Source organism: Candoia aspera, chromosome 3 (assembly GCF_035149785.1).
Source record: "Candoia aspera isolate rCanAsp1 chromosome 3, rCanAsp1.hap2, whole genome shotgun sequence".
NCBI classification, from domain to species: Eukaryota; Metazoa; Chordata; class Lepidosauria; order Squamata; family Boidae; genus Candoia; species Candoia aspera.
Genome location: NC_086155.1, coordinates 59,747,959 through 59,767,956, shown reverse-complemented (window position 1 = coordinate 59,767,956; position 19,998 = coordinate 59,747,959). Strand labels below are relative to the sequence as shown.

At 39.7% G+C, this 19,998-nt stretch overlaps 1 protein-coding gene across 4 annotated transcripts in view; it reads right to left on the bottom strand.

Annotated features, from left to right (window-relative positions):
- Positions 1-387: 387 nt before the first annotated feature.
- The window catches only part of LOC134493387 (vitamin D3 hydroxylase-associated protein-like), a 44,711-nt gene continuing 25,100 nt past the window's right edge, over positions 388-19,998 (bottom strand). For all 4 annotated transcript variants that reach the window (XM_063297881.1, XM_063297882.1, XM_063297884.1 and 1 more), the window contains exons 5-17: positions 19,465-19,608; positions 18,579-18,709; positions 13,273-13,479; positions 12,278-12,312; positions 11,815-11,939; positions 10,645-10,770; positions 7,952-8,049; positions 6,443-6,542; positions 3,892-3,935; positions 2,992-3,031; positions 2,683-2,791; positions 1,998-2,143; positions 388-693 (exon numbers count right to left, since the gene is read on the bottom strand). In XM_063297881.1, coding sequence (XP_063153951.1) covers positions 559-693; positions 1,998-2,143; positions 2,683-2,791; positions 2,992-3,031; positions 3,892-3,935; positions 6,443-6,542; positions 7,952-8,049; positions 10,645-10,770; positions 11,815-11,939; positions 12,278-12,312; positions 13,273-13,479; positions 18,579-18,709; positions 19,465-19,608 — 1,440 coding nt within the window. In that variant the 3' untranslated portion in view covers positions 388-558. The remainder of the gene's footprint in view (positions 694-1,997; positions 2,144-2,682; positions 2,792-2,991; positions 3,032-3,891; positions 3,936-6,442; positions 6,543-7,951; positions 8,050-10,644; positions 10,771-11,814; positions 11,940-12,277; positions 12,313-13,272; positions 13,480-18,578; positions 18,710-19,464; positions 19,609-19,998) is intronic.

Genomic DNA, 19,998 nt, shown 5'->3' with positions numbered 1-19,998 from the left:
AAGATCATGCGCTGTAGCCTCAGTATTCAACCTTGCGCATTTACAACTGACTGAGAAGAGATCCTCTCTATTGGACAGAAGGAAAAAAACCCAAAAGCGAGACCTTCTCAACTCACAGAGTCTTCCTCTCTGACTTAGAACCTTCAGCTGTCTGGGTTCTCAATTATTCAGGCAGCCTACAAAAATCAAGTGGAGACTTCTGACCAATGTATAACTTGACTGTTGTGTATTTTAAGTTGCAAGGAAAGTCTTCATTGTTTTTCTGTTCAATGGAGAAGAAAGATGGGAATATGGCAGAAAGTGTGAACCTCCCCCCAGCCACCTCCTGTAACTGTAAATGAATAGAAAGAGAAATGCCTCAATAGGGCATTTCTATTCAGAAGGAGCAGGACCAGCCTTTCACAGCAATTTGTAGAAGTGGATAACTTGGATAAAAGATCACCCTTCCCTTTGATAAAACAATGAATATTCTGGGATCAAACATGTGCCATGTTATATATAGCAGAGATTCCTTGATATTCTTTCATCCTTGATCTGCAAATGGCTTATTTATCAGGATCAGATTACTTTCTTCTGTTGCTCTTTGTTGGACAGCATCTCTACTTCTTTCATTAACCGAAGGCATAATTCCTCCTGCCATGGTAAAGCTACACACTGAACTGCCACAGGAAGCCCAACAGCACCTTCTACTGCCTGAAAAAGATAGTGAAAGAGCATAATTATTCAGATAGCTCAGGTCCAAGGTTCAAGGTCCAAGCTTCTCTGAATACTGAAAAGTGGTCCTGGGCAGGCTTCCTTAAAATAAGGCTCCCCCTGTCCAGTGGCAATTGTTCTCAGGTAAGTTTTCATAGGACTGCAACCTTAGCATCTCAGACTCCTAGCTAAGACTATTAATAAAGCTGTTCACACTGAGTGAAGAGTAGGTTCTTTCTCTGGTATTCTTCATATGACTGCTGCCTTGGAAGCCAATCTCCCCAGAGGTGTAAAATATGAGAAATAATAAAAGACATAAGTGTCTGCATAGAAAGGTGACATTAAGTCTACTCTTGAGCACCCATCTTTAGTTGATGTCCAGGGTAAGCTGTTATTCAAATATTTGTGTCACACACACCCCACCTCCAGTATTATTTAAAAATGGATTTAGATCACTTTTTGTCAAGATTCTTCATGTAAATTTAATCCTGGCCTTGCAGAAAAAGATATTTAAAAATATCCTTCCCTAAAACACAATGGTTATAACCCTGGATTCTGTTCTTAGATTAACATTTCTTCCCTTCAAATTCTCAATTTGCTTGAATTTTTCCTCTCTTAAAACAGGAAGAGTATTTTCAATCCACAATATTCTATCTGCAGCTGAAAATAAATTTGCTCCAAAAAGTTCTCTATAAAACTTTCCTCTGAATTTTTTCAGGGAGTTATTCTTTATACATCATCTAGATTTATGACATTTTGCTATTCAGGATCAATATTTTATGCCAAAGTATTTTTCAGCAATATTAAGTAGTCTATGTCTGACAATATTTGACAAATGATGTCCAAATTATTGCTCTTGCCAGACTCCAGTAAGAGAATGTCAAGACCATTTCCACTTTGGAAGCAACTACGAAGCGTGAATCAACTTCATCTACTTGTGCAAGAAAAATTCTACAATCATCATGAATGTTTAGTTGTAATATCCTATAATGCCATAATTTCATCATGCACGTTCTTCATCCATACTCATCTATTTTAGTGAAGGCTACTTATAAAAGATAGGAAAATTCTGAGTAGGGTGATATTGGATCATTGATGTCCTTAAATTAAACTTTACTGTTAGCATTTTTGGGTAGAAATAGATTATTTAATTAGAATTTAGGAAAGTTTAGCTAACCTTACTCATTTATCCAATAATAGCAGGTAAATTAAAATTAAACATTTTTAATTTTGATTGTGAAATCAAATGTCTTCACGATCTCAAATATCATTTCTGCTCTAGTGCCTCCAGAGTTCATACAAACCTCTTTCAGGGTCTTATCCCAGGGGTCACCATACTGTCCCTGGTATTGCACCATCTCTTCTTCATCCGCTTCCGTAACTGTGGTGACTGGTACAACTCCAGCAGGGAAGTTCAAAACATTGTACAGCATAGTACAAGAGATAGCCGCTAGGAAAATGAACACACAAAATAAGCAGTTAGGTGGAATTTGACACCTTCTCCCCCTACCCACCCCCAAACCCTCTATTGACGTAATTCAGTTATGGTAACATAGAGCTGACCAACTTTCTAAAATTGGACTGTCCCATTTTTTTCTTGGTTTTGAAGGAGTACAATGGGTGAAGATGCTATGGTGAGCTGTAGCACTCATCCTATGGACAGAAGGGTTAGCCTGAAACCAGATTTTAATCTCTCAGTGAGAACTACATATAAGTTATATGTGCATACAGGAATTGTGAAAATTCCTAGATCATTCTGATCATTGTTATTACTTCACTAAGAGAATGGCAAAACCATTTTTAAAACATTTATTCATTTTTCAAATTTCGATCACCGCCCATCTCTCCAGAAAAGACAGATTTTCTCTTTTTTCTTTGGAAGCAACCCTAGTTCATCTATTTGTATAAGATTAGTTCCTTGATGGATGCTACTTTATATTTTTATTTCATGTGATAAAAAGGTCTGTAGTCTGCCACAGTGAGACCTACCAAGTAGTTTTGAAGGATATCCAAGAATGAAGGCAGGACCCAGAACTGGGCACAGGACAACATCAAGCTTGCTTTTCCTCCATTGCTCAATAAACTTTTTACGATAGACCTGAGCACAAAGAGCAATAGTAATTAAAATCCTGAAAAAATCTAGACCTGATAAAGTCTAGCTGAGTAGCTAGAAAGATGATGAAAGCTAGCAAAGGTTGTTGCCTGATATGAACAATAAAAGCAACATGATCTATCTTACTGCAAGGACAGAATAAGATTTGATTTTTTAATGTTATTTTCATGGATAAATGCTTTTACCATCAGTTTGCTATCATTCTCCCATAGGTCCTTCACAGTCCTGAAAGACAGAATATGCAATTAGCCAAACATGTTAAAATATAAGAGACTTCAACTCTGCTGAATAGCAGGATGATCATATGTGTGCCTGAAACAAGACAAGTCTGGGGCCAGATAGATCATCACTTTGGACTTTGAAGAAGCAGGATAGGAAGTTTTGACACTTTTGAACTCTGGTGTTGGAGAAGACTTCTGAGAATACTGTGGGCAACTAAAAAACCAAACCCATGTATCATCAAACAAATCAACCCAGAGTTCTCACTCAAGGTACAAGTAACCAGGCTCAAATTATCCTACTTTAGACACATTAAGCAAAGACCCAGCTCCTTGGAAAAGGCTGTAACGCTGGGAAAGGTGGAAGGAAAGAGAAGAGGAGGACAACCAGCAGCAAGGTGGGTGGACTCAGCTACAGTGCCAATGGGTGCATTGTTGGAAGAGCTGAAAGGCCAGGTTAGGGGCAGGACATCATGGAGAACATCTATCTATGTGTTTGCTAGGAATCAAAAATGACTTGATGGCACATAATCAGATAATCACTTATTTTATAAATTATGTCATAGTTGGTAGAACATCAAAATCCTACTTAATAAAATGGCTAACTTGTCATTGTTAAATGCCACATCACAATGCAAAAGGTATTTGATTTTTTAATGTTAATACTTGGGCATAGAGCATAAGTAATGAACTTAATCATATTAAGCCCCAAAAGCACACTGCTTCTCTGCTTTTTTTAACACAAACTCTAAAGAACTGTCTCAGTAAGAGATCAAAGGGGCCAGATATAAAGGCACTAACTTTTCACAGTGCATCAGCTAAAGGTCTCATTTCTGTACATTTGTAAAAATATAATTCCACCCTTACCTCATTCCACACAGTGCATTCAGATGCCCAGCCAGTCGGGGAAACTTAAAAGAAAACAGCATTGAGTGAAAATCCAAATTCATTCGTACCATTGGATTTTGTCTGAAAACAACATAGAATTTCAAAAACTGTATCTCTGATCTATAAGGTCTGGTGAAGATACACAACATTATGTCTGTACATTTGCAGTTTTATCTTATTTAGGGGACCATTATGTACAAGTCCTGAGGAACAGTATTCCAGCTGGACAGACCTGCTGGCTGTCGGAGCACAAATCAAGCTAGTGACGTGGCAAACAAGAGGCCATATAGGGTTTTTGCAACAATTCAGAAACAGCTCTGGACCTGTTCAGTCTCACTATTGGCTGGTTTGGGGAGATGAAATGATAATGCTATTTTTTTCTTTTTCTAACACTGCAGCTCTGCAGGGCTTATGGATGGGCCATTTTCCACTGGTGAGAATTCATGTCTTTCTTACCGTCTTAGCTTCTAGTGCCAAGTTGTATCTCCTCACATACAATTTCACCATCCTTGTCTCCCAGTCCACCCCCACCATTCCTAGCATTCCAGAATACTGTCATTTTCAATTACACAGAAGAACTGTGGTTTGGAAATGTAGCAGTTCTCCCTCAGACCCACCACTCAGATATATGTGCATTTATGAAGCTAGACGAATGCACACCACACTAACAAAAACCCAAATAAAAGGAGCAATAAAAAAATATGCTTCCTTTTCCTTGTAGAGTGGAGATTTTCATCATTCTTGGACAGGGTATTGCCTGCCTCTATTCTTTGTACTCTGTTTGTCAGGTGAATGGGTTCTCTGCATGCTCTCATCATTTTGACGCTTGAGGGAATATCGACAGTGATAAGGCAGCTTCAAACTGTTTTTGAGATATGGTGGAATGGAAATGATAGTACAAAGATCCTGTGATGGGCCTGTGTGGAAGTGCCCAAAAGTAAGGAGCAAATGCTGCATATCCTGAAGTATACAGATTTTGTGCCAACTGCATATACCTAGCTTCTACTCTGTTCCAAAATTGCAGTTGGGCTATGAAGTTGTTCTACCTTAACTGCTCTGGAAACCTCAAGATTTCCCTTCCAGAGATCTACTAGACTGAGAGATGTCTATCCTCATATTATGTACTTTGTTGTTATGGAATGTGTTCCTGAAGATGGGGGTGATGTGGTGGATTCTGGCACTGCCACTAGTTCTCAGGAAGAGGGGAGCGCATTTCAGAGAGATAAGAGGATTCACAGTCCAGAGAGTGTTTGTGGGAAAGCCAAGAGGTTCAGGGTCGCCCCGCCCTAGGGTCTCCCACGTTATTTGTGCTTAGGTTAGCTAGAATAGCTTTAGTCTGGCAAGATTCTGTCTGTGTGCTTAGAGCTAATAAAGAACTGAAGTTTGGAACACACTGACTTGTCGTTCTTTGGCTGGCCCTGACATTTGTGCCTAGAAACTCTCTCTCTGCTCTTTTATTTATTTAACAATTAAATTTATTTATATGACCACCCAACTCACAAATATGACTCTGGCCAGCTAACAACATGTTAAAACAACAACAACAACAACAAACAATATTAGCAAAGGATAAACCCTACAATGGTCACTGACGATAAACCCAGACAAAACAATTGACAAAGATCTCTGTCTTCCCTTTCCCTGATCTAGGATGATAAAAATTGGCACAACTATCATTCATATCATTTTATTGGCAATCATCCAAATCATTTTAATTACCAGAAGGACCATGAATGCCTTAGGAAAGTGATCAGCTGAATTTTTTCTTCAGAATACATTCAATTTAAAATTTATGTGTCATGCTCCCAGATCAAACGTTCTCAGAACAACTGATTGGACTTGCATGCATGTTCAGCTGACACGTGTATTATTCTTGCGAGTTGGAGGCATGGGAAGGGGAACATCATTGGAGTGTGAAATCATTTTGTTTGGACTATCTTGTAACGCCAAGGTCATTTGCGAGGAACCTTTATAGACAGCTGCAGATTCTTACACTAATTGGCACGAGAGGGAGGGGTGCATACCTGAGATGGGGAGTGGGGGGGAATTTGAATTCACTGAAGATATTTAATGGGGAAAAAGTGTGGGCTTTTCCATTCACAACTTTTTCCTTTGTACTGAATGCTTCACACCATTAAAGAGAATTCTAAGCAAACGCGTATGAGTCGGATTTAATGGGAAGTTGAGCATTCCAGTCATCTCATTATGCTTCCCATGGTCAGTGTGGCATTCACAGGAGTATTGTGGCATTGTTTCATAAGCTCTGCCCCTTTGGGGCATGTATGTGATGTCATAATACACACAGAATGGGGAAGGCTTGCATCACAACTTCTCAATGCTGCTTTCATCAGTCTGATCCCCTTGCCCTCTCCTAAGATGCTGCTGCCCACAATGCAAGTAATACATTTAAAAGACACATTTCTTTTAATTTTATACCCCGTAGTATTATAATACAATAATTCTATCATTTTGTATCCCTTGGGAAGAGAACAAATGACACCATATGCATCTAAAGAGATCTCAGACTTACCCAGATCTTGATGATCTTGGCCAAACCTTTCTTCACCAACTTTGGGATTTTAAGGATTTTCACTTGGGTTTTCAAACTTGGATCCACTATATCTGTTTGACTGAGAGGCAATAGAGAAGGAAAGCATGATTGGATATTCTCTGTCTTTGTATACAAGTGCATTTATCACAATACTTTACTACAGCAAGAAGTGTTCTTGACCGCCTTTTACAGATAAACTAGGAAAGTAAAGCTATCAAGGGCTACTCTAGAGCAGACTCTGGAGCAGCAATCTCTGCCCTTGTCTCCACCACATGTTTAAAACATAGGGAGCTGGCACTCTGTGTGAAGATTGCATAGTCATGAAATTAGCAATATACTTTCCCTTCAATAAGAAAAAGGAGATCACATCTTCTGGCCTCAAATGTTAGACTTTACACATGTTAGGCACATGGCAGAAAGAGGGAATATTCATACCACCTCTTCATTCAGGTAAAAGCTACCACTGGTAATGTCTTTGCTATATTCCTAACATAGGGAATCTATCACAATATCAAGAACTGTGGATTTTCAGGCATGGGATTTGTGAAAACTGTTATCAAACAACACTGGAAGGAGAAATCCACATCTTATTGACAGCAATGGATTTTTGGTATGTTATTGTCAGGGTAGCCTTACTTCGAATAAGACACGGACTCACTTAAAGGGTCTAAGGATTTCCGAGTTTATTGAAGCAGAATGCATACGGAGAAAAAGACGGGAATGCGGGTGTGGTAGCAGGGCATCCCGTTTATACCCCGGTGGCGGACCTTGTCCTCCTCCACCCCCTATTGCCCCCCAAGCCAGGTCCGGATGGGTGATTAGAGTTGGTATGGGTCTGACGATGGGTGATTCGGGCGATCTCCGATGTTTCCCTTTGTCTCCTTGCCTTCGTCCTGTGCAGGTGCGTCCCCCGGGGTAATGGGTGGGAGTTCCCCCGATCAGTTAATGGTTTCCAGGTCCTGTCGGAGGTGCGCTTCTATTGTCCTGGTGATTTATTTATGGGTTTGGGTGCTTAAGGGATGATGTGTGTGTTTAAAGGATAATGGTTATCCCTTCCTCTTTCCTGATGTGCATGTTCCCCATTGTGATGCACTTATGTCTTGCAACGGGGAACATGACAGTTATTAACGTTTGAATTTTTTTGTTTTTGTTTTTCCAAAAGGCCAAGAAAGAAAAGAGTCAAAAATCTGGAGCTGTTCTGTTTATACCTAAATTTTAAAGGCCTCTCTCCCCACCCCACTTTTTGTTATTATAGTGATTGTTAATTTGAGGTTATATTAATACTGTTGATAGATACATATTTCTTGTTAATTCATTTGATATAATAAAGCAAATAATATTATTAATAATAATACCACCACCACCTCCTGAAAAACAATGAGCTTACTTTAAAATGCGTTCTGAATGAGAACACAATAATATTGAGCAGTTTCCTTATTTGCTATTAGCTCCTTAAATGCTCCTTAGCATTTATAATAAAATACTTACAACAAAGACAACAGAGTTGAGCCTCCATCAGCAAAAATGCTTTTCAGAAAAAGTTCCTCTATGACATAATCTACAGAAGGTGGGTTGAAGGGAACTAGCTGCAAATAACAAAGGGTTTTTCAGTTAAACCCCCAAGATGCCAACAGAAAGCAGCCCATTAAGTACAAGTGTGGATTAATTATTTTCCTGAATGCTATTTGTCCACTCAGGAAATATACATCAGGCTAATATATACAAGCACACACACGCAGAGTGCTATTCACCAGTTCTTCAGCTGACAAGGAAAAAATAGCATAAAAACCAGTACCCAGCCGATCTCTATCTTACTGTCTTGCCATTGGAAGGAAGTCACCAAATGGTGATGTCCAATTAAGAGCAAATTGAGAAAAGAAATTTGTGAATTCCCCAGAACTGGTTCCCTCTGTCTCACCAAGCCAACAGCTGGTGGGAAAACATCCACCAATCACTCTTCTTAACTGAGTTGGGGTTGAAGTTGGACCTGAGAGAAGCAAATGAATTTTGAAAGATAGACCAGAGGATGTAGCCAGCTGTTAGAAGTTGCTCCAGGATCTGGCCAAACTCCTGGCAACTGATTGCAAGGCTGTGAGAAGTGGCAAGAGAAGGAGGGGAAGATGACACCACTATCAGCCTGGGGAAGAGCTCCTAGGACTAGAGGTGTGGCTAGAGAGTAGGAGAAGACAACTGTATTCTTGCTAGATCTACAGTCCCACAAAGGTGATTCCCAGGCAGTCAGAACTCGATGGGGGGGGCAGAGCAGATCCCCCTTCTCTTCCCACCCCATTCAGCTGGGATGAGAAGAGGGAGAGGTGGCTCTTTACCCACCAGGTTTCTCAGACCATGGATCTCCCATCCCTGATAGCTGATTCTTCAGGCTGCCAGGGCTAGAAGGGAAGGACAAGAGATCTAGAGAGGCCACTGGCACCTGTCAGCAAGCTTGAAAACCAGCTAACAGGCTCCAGGGGAAATCCCACTTCACCATATGGCTTCATTGGCAGCTGTTGTTGTTTTAGTTATTTTTAAATATGGGCTTATGACTGTTCTAGCTGCTTTTGAACATGAGCTGCTAATTCAGAAGCGCACTGAGGCAATGTTTAAAAGCAGCCCATTAAGAGTTGACAAGTGGTGGGTTTGCTTGTTCCTGTGGGAGAGCTCTTCCCGCCATCACTTTGCAACTGCCCCCTTCCAACACACACATTCAGCTGTAAAATCAAGCTTTTCTAAAGCTTGGGTTAGTGCTCTTATGGAGTAGTGGTAAATCCCTGATCAACATTAGCCTGCTCAACTGCACCATGAAAACCTACCAGCACCACTGGTCAGCTGCTATTCAGAGATAATTGGTGAGAGGCTGATCCCACCACTTACGGCCCACCTGACCAAGTGAGTGGTCAGTGAAGGACATCATTCTTCATGCACAACTAAAGGATGTAGTTTCTTGGCTGCTTAAGGGGACGATTTAAGCTAAATGTGGCATTAACATGCCTCAGGTGATGAAATGAAGGATATTTATTTATTTATTTATTTATTTATTTATTTATTTATCTAATTTGTCCCCGCCCATCTCCTCCCATCGGGGACTCTGGGTGGTTTACCACAATTGATTAAAAACAACAACCATAAAATACACAGTATAAAAATACAATAATAAATAATATAAATAAAGGGGAAAATAAAGAATCCAGGTGGCGAAAGAATCTAAAACAGTCCAAGTGTGGGGGGAGTGGTCTATAGCAACCATCCCCATGTAGATCTATTCCACTCTCCACCCCAAGCGAGGCAGCAGAACCAGGTCTTCAGACTCTTCCAAAAGGCCAGGAGTGATGGGGCCAATCTCACCTCCGGGGGCAGCATGTTCCACAGGGCAGGAGCTATTGCAGAGAAGGCCCGCTTCCTGGACCCTGCCAGATGGAATTCTCTTACAGACGGGGTCCGCAGCATGCCATCTCTGCACGATCGGGTGGGACGGGTTGATGTAATGGGGAAGAGGCGGTCCCTCAGGTAACCTGGCCCCATGCCATGTAGGGCTTTAAAGGTAATAATCAACACCTTGAATTGGACCCAGAAGCAAACAGATATGGCAGAAAAGGGTGGCCACTGGTTCATGTTCATGCCATAGCTAGCTTCATGTGGGGCCTCAAGACATTTTTCTCACCAAGAGGCACAATATACATGAACTTTACTTATGCTGTGTATACTTGTGATCAGGCTAGTGTTGCAGAGCCCAAGAGAAGAAAGCTTTACTTGTTCTACTTCTGTTACTGTCTCAATAATTGCTCTTGTCTCTAGTTATTTTCTGGATTTTCTAGGTGCATAATAAATTTGACCATTCCTGGTTGAAAACTAACCCAATTTTAACCTCTCTGCATAACAGTCATTGCCAGCCTGCTTCTGGCATTGCACAAGGTGGTTTTGGAAAAGGCTTCCACTGTGCAACCACCCAGAGACATCTACATGGCCTCCCAACCTGTCACCCTCCTGTATTTTCTTTTTTCTTTCTTTATTTAAAAAGCACCACACAGAAGCAAAAGACAGAAGAGCTCCATAATGTCTTTCACTCACCAGTGACAAAAGCCACCCATATAGAAGCACTCTGACTATTCTGTACCAAAAATAACCCACTATTGTATAAGCAAATAAATTGTACAGCAAACAACAGTAGTAGCAAATGTACATACTGTATGACCAGCATCTTGAAGAAGCTTCCTGGTTTTATGCACAGCCCTTCTCATGCATGGTGGGAGCAAGAAATAGCCATCTGTGTCATAATACCCAATCCGTAGAGGTGTAGAGCTTGAGTATACCTAGAAAGAAAAGAACTCTTGAGTTACTACCATTAATGGATCAACAGCTATAGAATCTATCTATGATGGCATGGTCATTAATCACAATGTTGTGATTCTCACACTGTTAGTGGAACTTGATATGCACAGGGCTGCTAGAAAACCGTCATCTCATCTTGGGTGGTGGGATACTCAGAACAATGGACAAGACATTTAAATATGTTTCAGCAAATTAACGGGAATTGACCATGACAACAATTCTCAGGTGGCACTACATTCTTTTTAAGTTAGGTAATTTCAGTGAAGTAATTTTAATCTAATTAAATGTAATGTAATTTTAATGTAGTTTTAATATAATGTGATTTTTCTGGAAGGTGTTGGCAGGATGATAAGCAAATTTGTGCATACCATCTTTGATGACAATGCCCAATTAGCTGTACTTTTGACTGAAACTTTCTGAAGAAATTTGGAAAATCTCCTCACAAACTTTACCATGAATTCTCCTTTGAGATAACTTTTCTCTAATGCACATAAGTAGATGCATTATAAGAAATTGATTCAATGCCTTTTATTGGCTGCCAGCTTTGTTACTGTGAAATGTTTAAAAATTAAGCACATCTTTAACTGAATTATGGCATTCATAGGGAATGCCATAATGGGAAATAGAAAATGGATACAACAAAAAAGAGCTTTGAAAATCCTGACGACGGAGGATACATTTTCTCAAACTGGTGACTATTTATTAGCTATATTAATAATGTTTTTTTCCCAGGGGAAATTAAATATATTTGTCCTTCAACTCACATGTTCATGTATAGATAAATAATCCCATTGTGATTCGTTTCTCTTTTCCTTAATTTTTTGTTTTGGGTTTGGGGAGGGTTGTGTTTTTTGTGTGGACATGGTCATAATCCTGTTTGTTTGTTTGTTTGTTTGTTTTATTTATTTATTTATTTATTTATTTAATTTAAGGCACTCTTTGAAAGAAATCTCAATGTAACTGCCAAAATTATCAACTATAGGTTCAGCAGAGGTCCTATACATATCTTCTGGTTATTTATTTACCTCTTCATTGAATGGCATAGGCGGCACGGTGGGATCCAGCTGAAACATGTAATCACATAAGAGAGCCTTCATACACAGAGTAAGACTATCCACATCCCTTGCCATTGGTCCTAGTGTTCCTAAAACTTTAATGGAAAGGAGAAGCTTAATATGTGCATACCCTTATGAAGTAATAGTACATAGCTAATCCAGCTTTGGATTTATTGATCAAAAGCAAAATAAGTTTCAAATTAGGATCATGTCTTTGATGATCATGTCTTTGATTGCTTAAATTGCTCTACTTACCTTATTTTTGAAAGATCATGTTATGCTCCCGCCACATTTCTTGTTAATATTTCTATTTCAATCATTATCTACACAATATCAATTTTTCCTCAGCCCAGACAGGCACTTTTTACATTCATTCAGAACTGATCTCTCACCCCTTTCCCACTTTCCATAAAAAGAAGATGTCATTATTTACCTGAAAAATGAAAAGGCTCCTTTAATCCAGAATTGCTGTAAAACAGAGGAATATAAAATGCAGACAATATAAATGTATAAGATACATCCACAAATAGCTTTTGGGAGGATGTTGCCAACCAGATCACCACTCAGGGACAAATGTCAGCATGTATTCTTGCAGAGTTTGATCTGCTTATACCTGTTTATGACCTTTGTTTAGAGCAATGTTTCTCAACCTTGGCAACTTTAAGATGTGTGGACTTCAACTCCCAGAATTCCCCAGTCAGCATGTTGAAGTCCACACATCTTATTTATTTTATTTATTTATTTATCTAATTTATCCCCGCCCATCTCCTCCCGTCGGAGGCCTCTGGGCGGTTTACAACAAATGATTAAAACCATCAGAATAATAAAATACAATAAAAATACTATAAATAGAAATAAAAATAAAGAATAAAAATCCAAGCGATGAAAGATCTAAAACAGTTCAAGTGTGGGAGGAGTGGTTTATCTTAAAGTTGCCAAGTTTGAGAAAACTGGCTGAGAGAAATACAATTGGAAGAGACAGGAAGAAAGGAGTCATTACATATTCAAATTACATGTTACAATGGACATGTGTACTTCTAGGGCAAAAGCATTATTTTTCAGCAACTAAATTTAATGCTTGATTTCCTTAGAATGAAAGCATTTGCTAGGGAAGTATTACCTCAAATTTACATTGGATATTCCTAGCACCCTAGGGGAAACTGTCTAAATCAGAGTACATGGCATCATTGCTAAAATTTGTAAACACTGATCAAGCTATTTCATAATTTCTCCAAGATCACCAATATCTCCAATGTTTTTTCAGCAGAGGGTAAATGGCAGTTTATTAGAGATTTTGTAACCACAATATTCCAATGCCAGCAGATCATTCTGTTAGATGATTTTTGAGGTCCTTTCCAACTCTACAATTCTTCATCTTATCAAAGTGTGATAATCAGTTGCACAGTCTATGATCACTTTGGTACTTACCTCAATCTACCTACAGTTGGCTTCAGCCCACAAATACCACAGAAGCTGGAGGGTAGGCGGATACTTCCACCCACATCTGTTCCAAATCCCAAGATGGAACCTCCTCCAGCAATTAGTGCTCCTTCCCCTCCAGATGAGCCTCCAGGACCTCTCTTATGATCAAAAGGGTTCACAGTCTGCCCAAAAACTGGGTTGCTGCAGTCATAGCTAAAAGATGATAAAAATACAGCAGATTGTAGGAACACAATATTCAGACTATAGGAAACCGATAATCTGCTTGTTTCTTCTGAGGATACAGACTTCAACCCATCTATAAAAGTTAAAATCTGTTAATCTCAGTTGAACTTCTCTTGCTGCATTATGAGTCTGAGATCCCTAATCCTGATGTTCCTAACACTCTAAAGTAGTCATATGTCAAAATATGTAGTTGATTTCTCAGATTAACCAGATTATAATATATTTGAAGCAGAGAGCAAGAACCCTGAAGGCATCTGAGGAACTAAAGAGAGAGAAAAACCTGAAACCCCACATTGCCAGAAAAGACAGTTCCTAGAACACAGCACATTCCTTCAACATGCTCTGACAGCTGAACACAGCTAAAAATAATGGCTTCTGGGCTCCCGCTGTTTATTACTTAACTGGATACATAGCAATGATGGGTACATCTCTTAGGATCATTGTGATTCTGGAGACTTTCTTGATATATCAAGGAAAAGGCAGTAGGGGAACAACAGAAATTTTCAGGCTGGGCTGGGTTTTTTTTTCTTCATTAAGGCTTAAAGAAAAATAATACAGTACATGTGACAACTGACCATAGGCACTTGGTTCTTGAGAGTTCCTCTAAGGGCTTTTCTCCACATCTCCAGTGATGTGCTTTTATCCTATCCTCAAGACGGGAGGAGAGCACACTGCTTTGAGAAACCCTTGTTCCCACAGCATCCTTTTTACTGTGCCTCCAAAATGAGGCCAGCAAAGTTGCCATCTTCACATGATTATCCCTTTTAGTCAGGACTCAGGTCTGGGCAAGGGACTGAAACAGCACTGATTATGAATTATCTCTGGTGAGAATGGGATGGGGATAGTGCATCCATTCTTGCTCTTCTTGACCTCTCAAAGGTCTTCAATGTAATCAATCATGGTATCTTTATGAATCACCTTAGGGATCCATAAAGTGTTTAGGAGTGACCCTCAATTGGTCTTTAACTTATACAGAACACCTAAGAAAAACCATGGATAAAATAAAAACTAGGAACAATATTCTACACAAACTTTCTGGCACCAGCTGGGGAGCAAGTGCCACAGTTCTTAGGACATCAGCTCTTGCTCTGGTATATTCAGCGGCTGAGTATTGTAGTCCTATATGGTTAAACAGTGCTCATATAAAAGCAGTGCACACCCAGCTTAACCACACTATGAGGCTAATATCAGGAACCATTAAATCAGTGCCTTCCAAATGGCTAACGGTATTATCCAACATACCACCCGCACATCTTAGAAGACAACTTGCCTTAAAAAGGGAGTGGCAGAAATGCAAGGCAAATCTATTACTACCTATACACAAGGATTGCCACGATCAAATATTTAGACTCAAATCTCGGAACCCGCTGTGGAAACTTGAACAGCAATTAGTCAGAGGAGACTTTGACATTGAGACAGCATGGCGCCAGGAGTGGGCAACTTCTAACCCAGATCTGCTTAATTTAGTGTCTGATCCAGCACAACACCCTTATGGCTTTGATCTCCCAAGGAAAAACTGGACTGCGCTTAATCGGATTCGTACTAATGGTGGCAGGTGCCAATATTGGAAACAAAAATGTGGGCTGGTTGATAATCCTAACTGTTACTGTGGGAACATCCCGCAAACTTTACATCACATCACAATGGAATGGCTCCTCAGAAGGTTTCCTGGCTCCCTGCAAGAACTTCATCATCTCGAGGGTACTGCTGTCCAGTGGCTAAACGATCTAGACATCTGGCCATAGGCTTAGTTACTTTAGTAACTGCTCATACATAACTTAATTTATTCATCATTTTATTCATCATTTGTACTGCGTGTTTTTAAAATAATTTATTGTCCCAATGTCCTATATTTTATACACTTTTATATATTGTTTTTGTGATTTTTATGCAACAATGCTGCATTGTGCTATGCCATACAAAACAAACAAACAAACCTTAGGGAGTCGGGAGTCAGCACTGTGTTGTACTGGTTCTCTTCCCTTGGGGCTGGTTCCACCTGGTGTTGATGGCAGGGAGAGGTCAAACCCATGGCCCCTACTTTATGGGGTTCCACAGGGCTTGATGCTCTCCCCACTGCTGTTTAACATCTACATGAAGCCACTGAGTGAGGTCATTCAATAGTGCAAGGTGAGGTACCATCAGTATGCTGATGATACCCAGCTTTATATCAATGCCGTGGAGGTTCTGTCTCCATGTCTGGAGGCTGCAGGGGTCTGGATGAGGAAGAATAGTCTTCAACTCAACCCTAGCAAGACTGAGTGACTCTGGGTTTTAGGGTCTCCAAGTTCCTGGGATTTTCCATTGTTAGGTCTGGACAGGGTTGCACTTCCTTGAATAGAACTAGTACACAATTTGGGAAGCCTCCTGGCAGGCAGAGCTTTTGCACAGCTTCATATTGGAGGCAATTGTACCTGCTCCTTGACTAGGAGGCTCTGCTCACAGTCACTCATGCCTTAGACACCTCCTGAATGGACTCCTGCAATGTGCTTTACGTTAAGCTGCCCTTGAAGGGCATCCAGAATCTAAAGCTGGTTCAAAATGCAGTGGCACAAGCAGTTATGGGCATTTCTCAATTGACACCTATTACACATTTGCTCCATGAGCTACACTGGTTGACAGTGTGCTTCCAGGTTCCATTCAAGGTGCTGGTAGTTACTGGTAATTACCTATAAAGCCCTTCATAGAATGGGCTGGGTTATCTGAGGAACTTTCAGCCCTTTAGGGTAGGCCTGACTAGGATGCCAGAGTAATGACTGCTAATACTACTTTATTATAAGGTAACAGTAACAGAATCTTGCAAGTCTGAATGTGCTTCTTCCCTGACTCCCTCTATCTTCATGAGAACTTAGGGAAGGTCATGTCTGAGATGCTTACTCAAATTACATTTCTGCCTTGGACTCAGATTTCATTTATCTGACTATTGCCTTCATTGCAATTCTTCCTCCTGTTCCTCAAGGTTACTCCTACTGCCCATTACAGAAACCATCTCACCCTGACTGTGTCTACCCATCCCATCAGATCCATCAGGGAAGGCATGCTATAGGTCCTGACAATTAAAGAGTCCTATCTGACAGGACCTAGGAAGAGGCCCTTTTCCATTGTGGGGCCTGTTCTTTGGAACATCATCCCCCCAGAGTCTTTTGCTAGACTTGGTTTGGTCACCAGTCATGGGGATCAGAATGCATGGCAAAGCCTGTTGGCTGTGGCGGCTGTGGTGGTTTCCTATCTTGGCTACCCTTTTGTATTTACCGTGATATTATTTTGATATTGTGTTTTTAACTGTTGTTAGCCTCCCAGAGTCATGCATGGCCATATAAATTGAAATAAATACATGAAGGCAGAGCTGCAGCTGTCAGAGGCCTCTATGGGAGAAGCTAGGAAGGATTGCTAAGGACAGGATCAAGGAAGGGGAGAGGAGCAGGTAAGCAAATGGGAAATACCGCGTCCCTCTTGGATCACTTTGATCTGGCTGGGGCTGAGACAGAGGTCCATCATGAGAACAAGTCCTCAACAAGAGGTTAGCGGGGCATCTCAATGATAGGGAGGGATGGCAGTTAAGTCAAGAATAAACCTTATAAAACTGGTACAAAGTGTTCTACAGATGGTATATGACTCTGTCAACAATATCTAAGATAGACAAATCACGTAGTAAAAAATGTTGGAAATGCCATGAAACAGAAGGAATGTCTTATCACATGTGGTAGACATGTAAAAGAAAAAAACCCAAATATTGGAAAGATAAACATAGTACAATGCATAAAATTTTGGAATTTAAATTTGAAATGAAACCACAACTCTTACTAGGTATAATCTCAGAAAAAAAATAACAAGAAACTTATATTAATTAGATATATTTACAGCAGTAAGAATAAATTTTGCTCAACACTGGAAGAAAGACACAATTTTGACAATATCTGATTGGGAACTTAAACTAGGAGAATATGCAGCAATGGCAAAACTAACACTATATATGCATCATAGAAGTTTAACTAAATTTAATCAAGAATTGTTCCCATATATACACTATATCATGCAGTATGGGAATCACTTACTGTCTGGTTTTAAGGGGGTTTAATTGTCTACAATATGGTAAATTAGCAAATGTAAAAAAAGTTGGGGGAGTTAGAAACCCAATATTTTTTCCTTCTATATTTTATTTTATTTTATTTTATTATTTTATTTTGGTATTTAACCCCTGATAAATTTGTTTCATTTCTCTTACTCTGTTTTTCTTTTATTAACATGTAATGGCTATATAAGCAATTATATAATGGAGATGTCACACACACAAAAAAGATTAAAAACTAATGGAACCTACCAAAATGCTCTTAAGATCGAAGGTATTTAAGTGTCCTGAGGGTTAGCAGAGCCAAAGGTGGCCAAAGGTCATAGGAAAACTAAGAATTAGAATAAAGTGATTGTCCCATCCTCCAGGGTTCAGCAATAGTAAATAATCAATTAGTGCAATATAGTGTCCAGATGTCTTGAGCCTGCCAGATTGCAATACTGAAGAGAGGGAGTCAGGCATGATATACAATGTTGCTGAAATCTTCCTTCCTTCCTTCCTTCCTTCCTTCCTTCCTTCCTTCCTTCCTTCCTTCCTTCCTTCCTTCCTTCCTTCCTTCCTTCCGCACCTATTGCACACTTCCTAGACATCTATCATTCCTATTGCTGAAGAGAAACATTCTGATGATGCTAAGCCAGGATTGTTTTAATTATGATTTATTTTTTTTAAAAAAGAAAAGATCATAATTTTGCAAGTAGGCAAAATATTCATGGTTTATTTACCAATATCTGGTTTCTTTTTTCCAGTTGTACTCCAATTGTTCTAATAATGCCCAGAAGAAATGTACAGAGTACAAATGCACAGAATGAACCCAGATTTGTACTCAGACATAACTAGCTACAGCTAAAACAAGCCAAGACAAGACTGTGAACAAATAACAAACAAGTATATGTTCTTAACAACCACACAACAAGGAGATAGAGTTTAACAATACCCAGGACTGATCAGTAGCTATAAAAAAGAAAAGAACAGAATTACCATTTAGGGCATGGAAACTTACTTGAATAAAGATTGAGGCACATTGGTGAATATAAATGGATTTGCTCCCTGCTTCTTTAATACCTTGACCAACACACTGTCCTCTTCTTCCACATCAAGAAAATGAGAAAAGCCACAAGTTGTCAAGTGACCCTAAAAGTGAAGGATATATTAAGGAAACACAAGTGTAGATCAGCTATGTATCTTCTCAGAATAACCTCTCTTTTCCCTTGCTCTTTCTCAAAAGGCCATTTTCTGCAAAGTAGGCTTGACAGAGGTCTGCACCGTGTGAGAAACTGTATACTTTTACAACACAAACTGACACCACAGAAAACACCATTGCCCAGTGTTATCTATTATTATTATTACAATTCATATTGCTACATCACTGTTCTATCAGAAACCAAAGCATTAATGGATTTTGTGGGGTTCTATTCAAAATCCTAACATGAAACAGAAGCTGATAACCTGCAAAATGTTTTTAGCTATACTAAAAATTTCCTGCCTAAATCAGTTTCTGCTAGGATTTTTAATTTTGTTTTAAAGCTATATTTGAGGTTCACCTTCCAGAAAATAAAACATTTAATGCAGCTAATGTAGGGCTTTCAACTATTTAAAAAAAGAGCAAAAATGGCACCACCCCAAATCAGCCACCAGATGTGGCACTATTGTACAATTTTAGAGGCTCTGGAGCAGTGTTGAAGTCCACACATCTTAAAGTTGACAAGGTTGAGAAACATTGCTCTGGCGGCTGCAAAGTTAGGGCTATCCGGCTGCATTTTTCCCACAGGCCATGGTTCCCCATCCCTTTCTGAGGTCTTGCTATAATATGAAAAGGCTAGATGCTCAAAAGTAGCTTCCTCCTCCCCCATTTCTAGAAAACCAGTGAATCACAGAAATGAAATCACCTTGTATCCAATGTGATCCTTGATGCTGACAGGTACCCCATACAATAAACCCTTCTCCTTCTGCTTTTTCAGTTGCTGAAGATACGGCTCACATTCTGGAATAAAATGGCGCACACAGTTCACCTCCCTGGTGAGTATTAAAGCCTTTTTAGGAAAAAAAAAGTAGAGAGATAAGGTGGGAAATTAATTAGAAGTGGAACAATGTGCTTGCCTCTGTTAATCACATCCTGTTCCCTATCCATGATTCCTAGGAAAAAACTCTCAGTTCTACTGTCTCGCTTCGATCATGTCTTATGTCTCTGTTTGATCTTTGCTAAGAACAATCTTGCCCTCCCCCTGCCAACTATTCTTATTTCTGTGCAGACAAAAGACAAACCAGACTTTCCAATCAACATTCATTGTAAATGTATCATTTATTTAAAAAAAAAATGGAGCAAGTATCCCGCCCCCTTCCCCATAGGAATGTAGTGAAGGAGCAAATGCAAAATGCCATGGCATCATGAACCCACTAGAGGGTGCACAGTGACCTCCAAA